This window comes from Sinocyclocheilus anshuiensis, unplaced genomic scaffold, assembly GCF_001515605.1.
Source record: "Sinocyclocheilus anshuiensis isolate Anshui unplaced genomic scaffold, SAMN03320099.WGS_v1.1 scaffold947, whole genome shotgun sequence".
In the NCBI taxonomy this organism is placed as follows: Eukaryota; Metazoa; Chordata; class Actinopteri; order Cypriniformes; family Cyprinidae; genus Sinocyclocheilus; species Sinocyclocheilus anshuiensis.
In genome coordinates, this window is record NW_015547686.1 from 574,006 (window position 1) to 585,575 (window position 11,570).

Genomic DNA, 11,570 nt, shown 5'->3' on the forward strand with positions numbered 1-11,570 from the left:
CGAGTAACTTTAACCGTTGTTCATGTGAACTCAAAGACAGCCTGATGCTTTGTATATAGACTATTTGTGGGTGGCTGTTTGTTGTTTCACCTATCACTTCGTGTCGATAAAGTATAATAGGGTAAATCCTGTATAGTGATTTATCCTATATAGTGCTTGCATAAAGCAAGTAGTGCATACACTTGTAGCTGTTATGTATCTTTGTAATTCATTGTAAGCCCCCTTTTGAGGCACGAACACCCCCCCCCCCTTTATAAAAAACAAGTGGGCTCCCCCAAAGTCCACGGTATAGTTCGAACACTGTGCACACCCCTTCAAGTAAAGTGTTACCAAGCAATTAGCCAATCAACAAGACGATCACTGCAACAATATTTCAGTAATATTAATACTCACAAGAGCTCATTTTCACTACAATCGATAACTGAGGCGCAAAATGTGCCGTTTGCGTTTATAGGAAAAGAGAGCGAGCTCACGGTGTGTTGCGAGAGATTAAAGTTTCTCGCGCAAGATTCATTTACCTGGATCTGGTCTTGCTTTGAAACAAAATATATCGCTATAAAATTATTTTTGTTATTTGAAATAAAGCTTAAATAAAATAAAGTATAACAATTAGATGAAAAGCTTTTGACTCGAATAAACTATTTTCATTCTATTTTCATTTCATAAATCAAAACAAGTAAACCTATAACTGAAACAAAAAATAAAACAAAGTTAGATATATATATATATATTTAAAAATGACAAAGGCACATAAAATTACTAAAATTAAAATGAAACTGAATATTAATCAAATTCAATATTAATCAACACTATAGGCTAATAGTATATAAATAATACTAAAATAACACTGGCCTAGATGAGCAGAATGATACAGCATTCAGAATCGAATATTCCAAAGCGCAGTGTATCAGGATATTATAATGGACAAATTTATTATGTGTATGTGCAGGAGAAACGTAGGAATGAGAGGGCAGAGCAGCAGAGGATCCGTGCTGAGAAGGACAAGGAGCGTCAGGCAAGACGTGAGGAAGAGAGGCTGAGGAAGGAGGAGGCTGATGTTAAGAAGAGGGCAGATGAAGATGCCAAGAAGAAGTCTGCCCTTTCTAGCATGGGCTCCCAGTACAGCAGCTACCTGCAGAAGGTTTTTCTAGCAACCCCAACTCTGATTCTGTCAATCATCACTTTGAGTACAGTACTGTATATGACTGTGAAAAGTAAATAGGCCTAAATGTTTTGTTTGCATATTGCTAAAAACAGGCTGATTCAAAGAGGGGAGGTAAGAAGCAAACTGAAAGAGAGAAGAAGAAGAAGATTCTGGCAGACAGACGCAAGCCTCTGAACATTGACCATCTGAACGAGGACAAGCTGAAGTGAGCACAAATCTGACAACTCTATGCCTACAGTCAATGAGGCTGAAAGAAAAACACCTTGTTCTGACAAAACAGAGTTTGTGTGTGTATTCTAAATGTGTTTTGGTATATATGTGTGTTTACAGGGAGAAAGCTAAAGAGCTGTGGGACTGGTTGTACCAACTGGAGGCTGAGAAATTTCAGCACATTGAGAAACTCAAGAGGCAGAAGTATGAGGTGAGGGAGCTGACTAATGACCATTTACACAATACAACATCTATAAACTTATTTTACTTTATGTTTCATCACAGCCTACACTTATTTTACAAGGAGAGATCCACTACTTTGTCAACTGCACCCTGGATACATTATAACCTAAAGGGATAGTTGACTTAAAAATGAAAATCTGTTACAAAAAGAGATGTTAGACAGAATGGCCATCTCAATCACCATTCATTTACACTGTGTGTATATAGTTGTCTGAGATGCACATTCTGCCCTACACAGAAGAAAGTCAGTCATATAGCTTTGGAATAACATGATGATGAGTAAATGATGACTTTCATTTTTGGGTGAACTACCCGTTCAGTGAACAAGCATTATGTTAAAACACAATTTATGTACAACTATAATATTTGTCCACCCAGCTGCATTCAGCTGGCCAAAAAGAAAGTCAATGCCTTGTTAATTATTTATACAGTACAACATTTAGTTCTGGTCCTCGAATTTTATTGTGTTTGTGCATTAGTGGTGGGGATTTTTCAGTGACTCTTTCTGCAGGTTACATCGATACGGCTGTTGGTGGTGACAAGTCTTTATAAATCATTTATTCAACCGATTCATTCAAGAAAGCTGATTCATTCAGAAACAAAACATCACTATTGTATGATGCTTGGAGACATGATGGTTGATTCTGCTTTGGATTTGTTTTTGCTGGAGGAACGGAAAAAAAAAGATTAAAGATGTGGTCACATTAGTAAACATTTTGGTGGCATTCTGATGGCAAAAACATTATCTCTTAATTCCACATTATCTATTGTCAAAAGCATAGTGATGTATGAAGCAAAGCACACACAGAATTCACCTTAAATCCAATAGCTTTCTGTTGGTAAATGCGGTGAATTCGAGTGAGCAACTTGAACCCGCTGCAAAATCTGCATGGGGGAAAATCTTTCACCTTGATGTGAAATTCCTGATCATGTGGATTCCGGTTGTTGACTATATTTCATGAAACGGTAATTGTGACCACCCCTTAAGTAACTGGCAATATTGTGTCTAAAATGTAAGTAACTTAATATTAATTTATTTAAATATTGTATAAAAGCAATAGTGCATTCCCTCATTTGCATACCACTGTAACAGCTTGACATTAAAAGAACATGAACAAATCGGTCATAATGGCACATGTATGTAAGAGCAGGTCTGAGTGTGTCTGTGCAGGTGATTCAGATTGTGTGTGTGTGTGTGTGTGGTAGTTCGGGTCTCAGCTGTGTTCTGGTGTTCTGCAGGTTACTACCCAGCGTATGAGAGTGGAGGAGCTCAGTAAATAGTGAGTAACTGGAACTGTAGGAAGTTGAGGCTTTGGTCAGCAACAGGGACATGACGGCATGGTCTGCATGCATGAGACTCTCTGGTCTCCACGGCTTCTGGGAAACAGGTCGATTCAGACCACAGGTGAAAGGTCAAATGAACTGTCACTCCTAAAAAAAAAATCTATGGTGAGAGCCTTCATAACAAGTTGATCTCTTTCACACAAGCAGCTAAACCAAACCACTATTCCAGCAACCTAGATATTATACAGTAGAGATGTGCTTCATGTTAAAATGAAGTTAGTCAGCTTCTGAGCTTACATATTCCAAGATGTTTCTCCTGCAGGTAAGTGTGTGTGATTGTTTAAGCTCAATACCGTCTTGCTGAGGGATTCTCCACTACAGCACAAAACACTCATGCCTGTGACATGCCCACACAATGCTGCTTTATACCAGCTCCTGACGTCGGCAAATCCTGAGCATCAATCCAGAATGATTTGTGTGTGTTTGTCAGCCCTCAATGGTAGAGGACAGCTGTCACAATCCAGGATCCTGTGGTTACGGTATGATCTGGCAGGTTTAAAAACACTCATGTGTTGTTTTCAGGTCATCTCTCTCAGAAACCGCATTGATGAATTGCAGAAGCAGTGAGTAGCTCCTTGCCACCACACACAGCACACAGATGGACTGACTACCGCCCTTCTGCCTTTACTCTAATATTACTATCTAACGTTACTCTAATCTTATTATCTAATCATTTTCACACCCCATGAAAACTCTCAAAGAAACTGTCACACACAAGCTGCCAGTCAAATTGGATAAAAAGTTGGATATCTGTCATTGGCAGCAGGACTTTACAAAACATGTCCTAAAACTTGATATAGGGCTGTAGTTTTGAAGCTGTTGTAGAGATGGTAAGTATTTGGGACATTTTTGTAGCGTTGTGAAGCGTGACGCCTTTGAGAGTGAGTTTCTGCAGAGCTGTATGAGTTTCATCCACCCTAATCAGACAGTGAACCCTCTTTGCAGTTTCCTCATACAAGCTCCCCTCTACGTTTACATGCACTCAAGTTTGATTTCAGTCGGACTAAAGTAATTATTCATCTGTTTTGAATGTCATGTAAACACTTTAGTCTGACTTAAATCATGCCAGTCTGGTTTTTAAGTTGAACTATCCAGATAATGACGTATACACAAATCGAACTACTGTTTACAGTCTATATCAGGGGTGGCGAACTCCGGTCCTGGAGAGCCGGCGCCCTACAGAGTAAAACTCCCACCCTAATTAAAACCTACCTGCCTGTAGCTTTCTAGTAACCCTTCAGACCTTGATTAGCTTGTTCAGGTGTGTTTGATTAGGGTTGAAGCAAAACTCTGCAGGGCTGCGGCTCTCCAGGACTGACGTTTGCCACCCCTGGTCTATATTGTAGGTCAGTGTTTCTGCCATGTTTCAAATCGACACGGCACGCCACTTCCGACATCACAACTCCGCAACTCAAGTATCATCAAGAATTCTGGGTTTCCCCACTTGTAAATAAAACATTGCTTAGTCATTCATGTGCTTGTAACTCGTAATTGACTTACGACTTCACTTGAAGGGCACATGAATCCTTCAAATATTCGCTAACGCATTGTGTCATATATAGCCTACTTGGACAGACAGATGAAGATTGTAGCTCGATTACAACGGTGCATGTAAACATACTTGATTTCTGAACTGATTTACATACAATGAAAAATAAAGCTCACTCTTATATCGCTCAGCATGCAATACATAGCGTAGCCTAAGTGGCAATATAAAGTACTATTCACTATTCCAGATCTGGCTTATTTTTCATTGGTGCCAGCAATTCTGAACTGTGATGAATGTGTTTGGTATACATGAGGTAATGAGTGGTGAAAATGTGATGTGTATCAGCTGCTGCGGTGATAAACATTTAAGACTAAGACAGGCCTGTTTAACAAACTGACAGAGCTCAGACAAAGAGCGGTAAGTCCTGCTTGGAGTGAACGCGATTTCATTTCCATGTGCATGACAGACTTTGTGTGGACACAGTAAGTGAGAGGAACATCCTGCAGGACTGGACTGAGAAAACTGGGAAACAATAGTATTTGGTGTGCTCTATGTTGCTAAAAATAGCAGTCACATAGGCTGTTGTGCTTAGGATTTGAGAACTCAAATTTGAGGAATGACAATTAAAAAACAAAACAAATGGATCCCTGTCCTGTATGGTGTTTTTTTCACTCTTCTATTAGCAGGTCAGTAAAGGTCAGCACCACTAACTCGCTCTTTCTTTGTCTGCTATTCAGCTCCAAGAAGGGAGCTGCTGCTCGCCGCAGAAAGTAAGCGTTCATGGAGAAATCTACAGTCGTGGTCAAGACATGCCTGCTGCCTGCATCTCCGTGCTCTGCCTTCATTTACCAGGCATCTCTGATCCCACCCACCGTTTGCAGTTTACCAGAGGCTGTCAAAGGCGATCTTCCACACCCTGCGTGATATTAGCGCTGTCCGGTCTTAGCAGTAGTTGCAGTAGTAACTTCCCCCCTTGCTCTGTCTTTAGGTTCCCACCTTCCGTTTTTGTAAATAATGTTTGGCTCGCCAGCTTTATCTGTTGCATCTGGCAGTTCAATAAAACTATTCTTCAAGACTGATAAACTAGAATTGAGCATGTTTCCTGATTATACTGAGAAAATCTGATGCTGAAACACTAAGTCAAACTGAATATGAACCTTATAAGCCTAGTTGACATGTTCATGATGAATCTTGAAACTTGTACAATTCGAAACTTGAACTAGTACAAGCCATTTTTATGTAAAACGAACAGACTAAGGCAGGCAGCATTTCAAGAACCAAATTATCAGTCCTGTCATCCTGAGAACTATACCGAGGGGGGCCCTGCATTTCTCTAACTCACAATGGGCCCCTGATCATATGTATTCATGTTTGCTGCAGATTGATGGTTAATTAACCAGTGATGATATGTCATCCCACCCAAAAAGAATGATTCTTATCTGTAAATGGATCTAAATGTCTTAATGCACAGTTAAAATTTTCAAAATCTTGGTTCTTGACAGGTTTTAAGCCAATGAGTCGAATATAACACGTATTACACTGAAGCTTGAAAAACAATGACAACAGTGATTGGCTGATAGCACCACATAAAGGGAAGCAGACAAGAAAAACAATGTCTTTAAGAAGCCTCCAAAAATAAATACTAGTTGACATGTTGGTTGAAAAAGTGCACCAGCAGGAGCCGACACATGCCTACTAGAACATCCAGAAACCATTGAAACGGCAGTTTTGAAAAATGTAAAAAGTCAGATATAATATGCACTGATTAAAACTCAAACACAAATAGAAACTCTACAGTTTTTAAAAAGTTTTTTGTAAGAATTTTTTTATTGAAAATGGAAATATACATATAGTATAGTACACAATTAAAAACTAAGCATATTATGTATTGAGCAATTTTTCAGCAGGTAAAATGTTAAACCAAGAACCTAAAGAGGGCTCCATGTAGAATATTTAATTCTATAAAATATTTCAGTCTATACAGAGGTATTCATTAAGACCGCCCCTTTGCATTTTATTGATGCAGCATTGCAATACTGTGGACACAGATATAAAAACAGGAACTTCACATATTCAGTTTTATGTCTATATACGTATCTCGCAAAAACAATCTAAAGCTGTTCTAAAATGTGCCATACCATATAAAGCAATTTTACATTGCCTTTGCAATAATTTACACCAGATCACAAAGATAAACAATTATTCTGCATCAGCTGAAGTGCTCCATAGATCAAAGCCACATATAATTCATACCGTACGTTTAAAAAATCTTGTATTTTGAGTGAAGCAATTGCTCTTATATGGTAATAAATAATAAAGTGCTCAAAATACAGCATAAGGTCAATTATTCAATAAACATGTGATTGTTATATAACATGTCAAATCACATAATATTCAGATCATTAAGAAGTAACATTACCTGTAGAAAAGCATCTAAATACAATTAGTAAATCTTTATTTCAGTGGGCTCTGTGGTAGAATTCCATATATACTGATCAGGAGCACATAGCTAGTATTATTACTGTTGCTGTTGGATTCATATGCTTCTATATTGCTTACACTTCAAACATGCAGCCAGCCAATTTATAACATTTTCTGAAATATTTGAGAATTTTGATAGAACAAACAGTATATTCTGCACTGTGAAATATAGAAAAACTTTACAACACTATATTTAAACTTCAGATTTTATGGTCCTTAATGTTCAAGTTGAATGATAAGTAACACTTTCTGTTGTTATGGTTTAGGGTTTATGACCACTGGCAGGAACAGTCCGTCGGTTCCTGTATGGTGTAATTAACCCACGTGGAGTTTCCACTGCAGTAGAGTTGGACTGAACGCCGCTGCAGCCCCATCTCTCTGCAGCACTTACAAAAGCGTGCATACGTGTTGATGTTGTAGTTGTAAATACTTGCAGATGGACACTTTCCATCACATGACACTATGTTGACCTGTGAACATGAACATGACCTGTAAACCAGTTTACAGCCTAATTAAAGCCAGATTATAATAGGTATATTCTGAAATGAACTCACCGGTCTGTTACTACGGCAATCATTCTTTCTAATTGTCATCCTTACTGTCACTTTCTGACATGACTTGCCGTCCTCTTTACCTACAGCATGAGAAGTCAATGAATGATCTTTTTCATCCTGTGTGACAGTTCTAATTCATTCACTTTCCAGCACATGACACTATGTTGACCTGTGAACATGAACATGACCTGTAAACCAGTTTACAGCCTAATTAAAGCCAGATTATAATAGGTATATTCTGAAATGAACTCACCGGTCTGTTACTACGGCAATCATTCTTTCTAATTGTCATCCTTACTGTCACTTTCTGACATGACTTGCCGTCCTCTTTACCTACAGCATGAGAAGTCAATGAATGATCTTTTTCATCCTGTGTGACAGTTCTAATTCATTCAATAACTTCTGCTCTCACTATGTTAGGATTAGATTCTCATTTATTTGCTTGTTAATTGCTTGACTTCCTGTAGCTAAAATGATGTTTAAATGATTGAATTGCTTACCGTCAGTTTGGGTGATGAAAAGTTATCGACAACAGTGCATTGCTCAAGAACACTGCAGGGATGCCACTTTAAGTGACATCACTGGATGGCTTTGCCTCAAGTTCTAAAGTAATCTTGGCATTCAGCACGTGCTTGATTATGCATTATTGGACTATTTTAATCTGGTTCATTACTGCATCTTATAGCAGGATGATTATGCTACATTAATTTTCCAATTCAATAAAAATGTATAGTATGAACGGTAAACAGACTTTGTTTAATAGATTTTATGGTTCACCTTTTTCATCCTCCTCTTAGAGTGAAGGCTTTAACTTTTAACTTTGCAAGATTTTAAAGGGGTCATATGATGCTGCTAAAAAGAACATTATTTTGTGTATTTGGTGTAATGAAATGTGTTTATGCGGTTTAAGGTTAAAAAAACACATTATTTTCCACATACTGTACATTATTGTTTCTCCTCTATGCCCCGCCTTTCTGAAACGCGTCGATTTTTACAAAGCTCATCGGTCTGAAAAGCAAGGTGTGCTCTGATTGGCCAGCTATCCGGTGCATTGTGATTGACCGAATACCTCAAGCATGTGACGGAAATGTTACGCCCCTTACCATACTGTGATGCTTTGTGATCCTTTAAATATGAAAACGTACTTACAGTCAGAACAGCCGGCATTGTAGTCTACTCTACCAGGATCAGGAAACAGTCCTCCATAAAATGCGCTGCACACATCTGAATATTTGGATTGAAGTGTTCTGGAACAGTGTTGTAAATACAACTTAAGCACTGATTTCTAGTCGTGTCCTCTTTTGGAAGGCCAAACAAAGTATTTTCGTTTTCGCAACGAAACACACAGCGTCTTCACAACATGGCGGCGGCGGTGGCAGCAACAATAAAGTTACGCCTTCTTTCTTTGCGTGAACATTTGGGCGGCGTTATGCAAATCTTCCCACATTGTGACACCATAAAACGAGCCGTTTTAGGAGGGCGTGGACGAGTCTTAACTTTTATAAAGAATATCTCATTGGGTTTGAGACTTTAGTCTTTGCAACTTTAGGGATCTTATTTATTCACGAACAGCTTGGAAAACTTGAAATCGCATCATATGACCCCTTTAACAACTTTTTCTTGTAATGTATAACTGACAGTGGAAATAATACTATTCTTTCCCCACTTAGCTGATAAAAACGTAATCACTATAAAACTACTCATCTACTGAAAATAAGTGATACATTTGAATTTACTTGTACTCAAGATCAGTGTCGTTCCACCACCTCAAAATAAATAAAAAAAAAAAGACCCAAATGAGCCCCAATACTTGATTTTCCAATAAAACGTATATATGTCAGTAGTGAGCAGAAGCTGTAATGGTTTGAGTAATGTGGCACTGGAAGGAGACAACAGATGTGGAAAATGCTTTGTATTGCTAATGTTGCCATATCACCCAAAACATTACCAAACACCCCATTACCACAAACTACACATACTATGTGATTAGATGCTACAACCTAAGCACTCTGAATCATGCAGAGCTACAGAAACTCTCTAACAGGCCACTACCAACAGTACATTGTTGGCAATCAACAATGCACTGCCCGACGGCGCAAAATGGGGAAAGATTTAGCTGCTTCCAAGAAACATCTGGGAGAAAAGTGACTAGAGGAATAAATGACTTCAATGAGCAGTTAAATTCGAATCTGTTGAGAGTCCTGTATTGTTTGAATAGGGGGAGTACATTGTTGGAAATCAACAATGGTGATGGCGAGCCTTGAGGTCTGATGTTAGTATCAGGTACCTTGTTCACAGTTTGTGCTAACTGTGGGTTTCAAAGGGCTAACAGAGAAGGGGAACAGGGAGTTTGCAGCGCCTGGAGAGATTGTTACACAACGTTACACTCAGCCTGATGCAAGAAATGAACTTTTTGCTGTTGTGTGCATGTCAGTGCTTTTACTTTTCTTTTCAGTGAAAAAATGAATTCTCGATTGTTCCCAGGATTTATTGTTTTTATGTTTAGGTTTATGAATTTTGCTCTTTACCTTGCTGGTACAGAACAAAAGTCCTGTGCCATGTCTCTTGTTTTCATTCATACATACTGAGTGCAAAAAACTTGTGAAAGAAACAGATGAATGTTTTAAATATTAACATTACCCATGTTTCTTGTTATAACAAGAGCAGAAATGAACAAAAGAATGTAATTTCTGTACTCACATGTCTTGCAGCACCCATCCATGTAACTCACGAGGGTGCCCCCAATCTAAGACAAGATGAACATTTTTTTAAGTAGCATATTTAATGACTTGCTATGTTTTGCTAAATGTTTATTACTTGTTATTGTTTCATATCTTTTGTCACAAAGGGAGCTGTCAGTGAAAGTATGTAACCATCACTGAATCAAGACCAGCATTGTCTTAGAAATGTGATTATGTATTAGTTTTATATTGTACATCTCTGTCTCACTTGCATGTGTTTGTGTGTATCTTACCTGTACCTTGATGTATTATTTAGGTTTATGTTTATCAAGGAGAGAGAATTCACCTTCATGCACTCAGTTTCGTTGAAGGGGGGGCAGCTGTAGGGGTGGGAGACGAGCACAGGTCCTGACAGAGCGTCCGTACAGTCATAGTGCATGCAGTCAGACACCCAGCTGCGCCCTGGCTGGAGAGGGAAACACAGAGAATCCTTTCACATCACAGCAGAACAGACCCTATAGGAACAAAGTGCTGCAAGAGAGTCTTTAGAAAATGTGAGATTTTAAACATTTTAATTTTGGCTTCAATACAACATACATACACACACACACACACACACACACACACACACACACACAGACACACATACATATATATGTTGTATTAATATCTATGTATATAATATCTTTATATCTATTAATATCTTATTCTGCAATGATGCATTAAATTAGTCAAAAGTGACAGTACAGACATTTACTGTGTAATATTACAAAATACACTATTTAAAAAAATGTTGTTCTTTTAAACTTTCATCAAAGAATCCTTAAAAATGTATCATGTTTTCCTAAAAAATATTAAGCAGCAAAAACTCTTTTAAAGATTATTGGTAGATCTGTAGTTTAGTTCTGTGCAGCTTTTGAGTGGAGGAGAACATGAGCATTTGCTGAACATCACCTTGTACATAGTTACAGATCCATTCTCACTCCGGATCAGGCAAGAAATGTTCTTACATACACCACAGCAGCTGCTGGGGTCTTTAGGAGGGATGTATATCTGGTTCTGGAGAACACATAACACAGTTAGGAGGTATTTTGTGTTTGGCCTGTGTGTGTATATGTGTGTCTTTGTGCATTTTAAATACTCACAGGCTGGCAGCGTACAGTGCAGTTAGTGCCAGTGGCTTTGAGGAGATAGAAACCTGTGGCAGAATCCAGTGTGTGTGTGCACTGTGTGGTGTAACACACACCCTGATCACGGTGCTCGACCAGTGTCTGCCCTGGCTGCATCACTCCCCGTTCACCATCCACACACACTGCCTCTCTCACTATAAATACACACACATAGAAATGTACACATAAAAAATTACATACATACACACACACACACACACACATACACACACA

General features: G+C 38.5%; 2 protein-coding genes across 7 annotated transcripts in view; one reads left to right on the forward strand and one right to left on the reverse strand.

Moving 5' to 3' along the window:
- The window catches only part of LOC107703302 (troponin T, fast skeletal muscle isoforms-like), a 14,434-nt gene extending 8,900 nt beyond the window's left edge, over positions 1–5,534 (forward strand). For 5 of the 6 annotated variants that reach the window (XM_016505885.1, XM_016505888.1, XM_016505887.1 and 2 more), the window contains 5 exons: positions 950–1,141; positions 1,258–1,370; positions 1,496–1,586; positions 2,858–2,898; positions 5,189–5,534. In XM_016505885.1, coding sequence (XP_016361371.1) covers positions 950–1,141; positions 1,258–1,370; positions 1,496–1,586; positions 2,858–2,898; positions 5,189–5,225 — 474 coding nt within the window. In that variant the 3' untranslated portion in view covers positions 5,226–5,534. Of the gene's footprint in view, positions 1–949; positions 1,142–1,257; positions 1,371–1,495; positions 1,587–2,857; positions 2,899–3,484; positions 3,526–5,188 lie in introns of all 6 variants that reach the window. The other variant, XM_016505886.1, reaches the window with a different exon arrangement.
- Positions 5,535–5,614: 80 nt separating this feature from the next.
- LOC107703275 (otogelin-like) overlaps positions 5,615–11,570 on the reverse strand; it is a 43,475-nt gene continuing 37,519 nt past the window's right edge. Inside the window, 6 exon segments of the mRNA XM_016505844.1 lie at positions 5,615–7,402; positions 7,740–7,819; positions 10,187–10,232; positions 10,514–10,633; positions 11,122–11,226; positions 11,313–11,491. Coding sequence (XP_016361330.1) covers positions 7,202–7,402; positions 7,740–7,819; positions 10,187–10,232; positions 10,514–10,633; positions 11,122–11,226; positions 11,313–11,491 — 731 coding nt within the window. The 3' untranslated portion in view covers positions 5,615–7,201.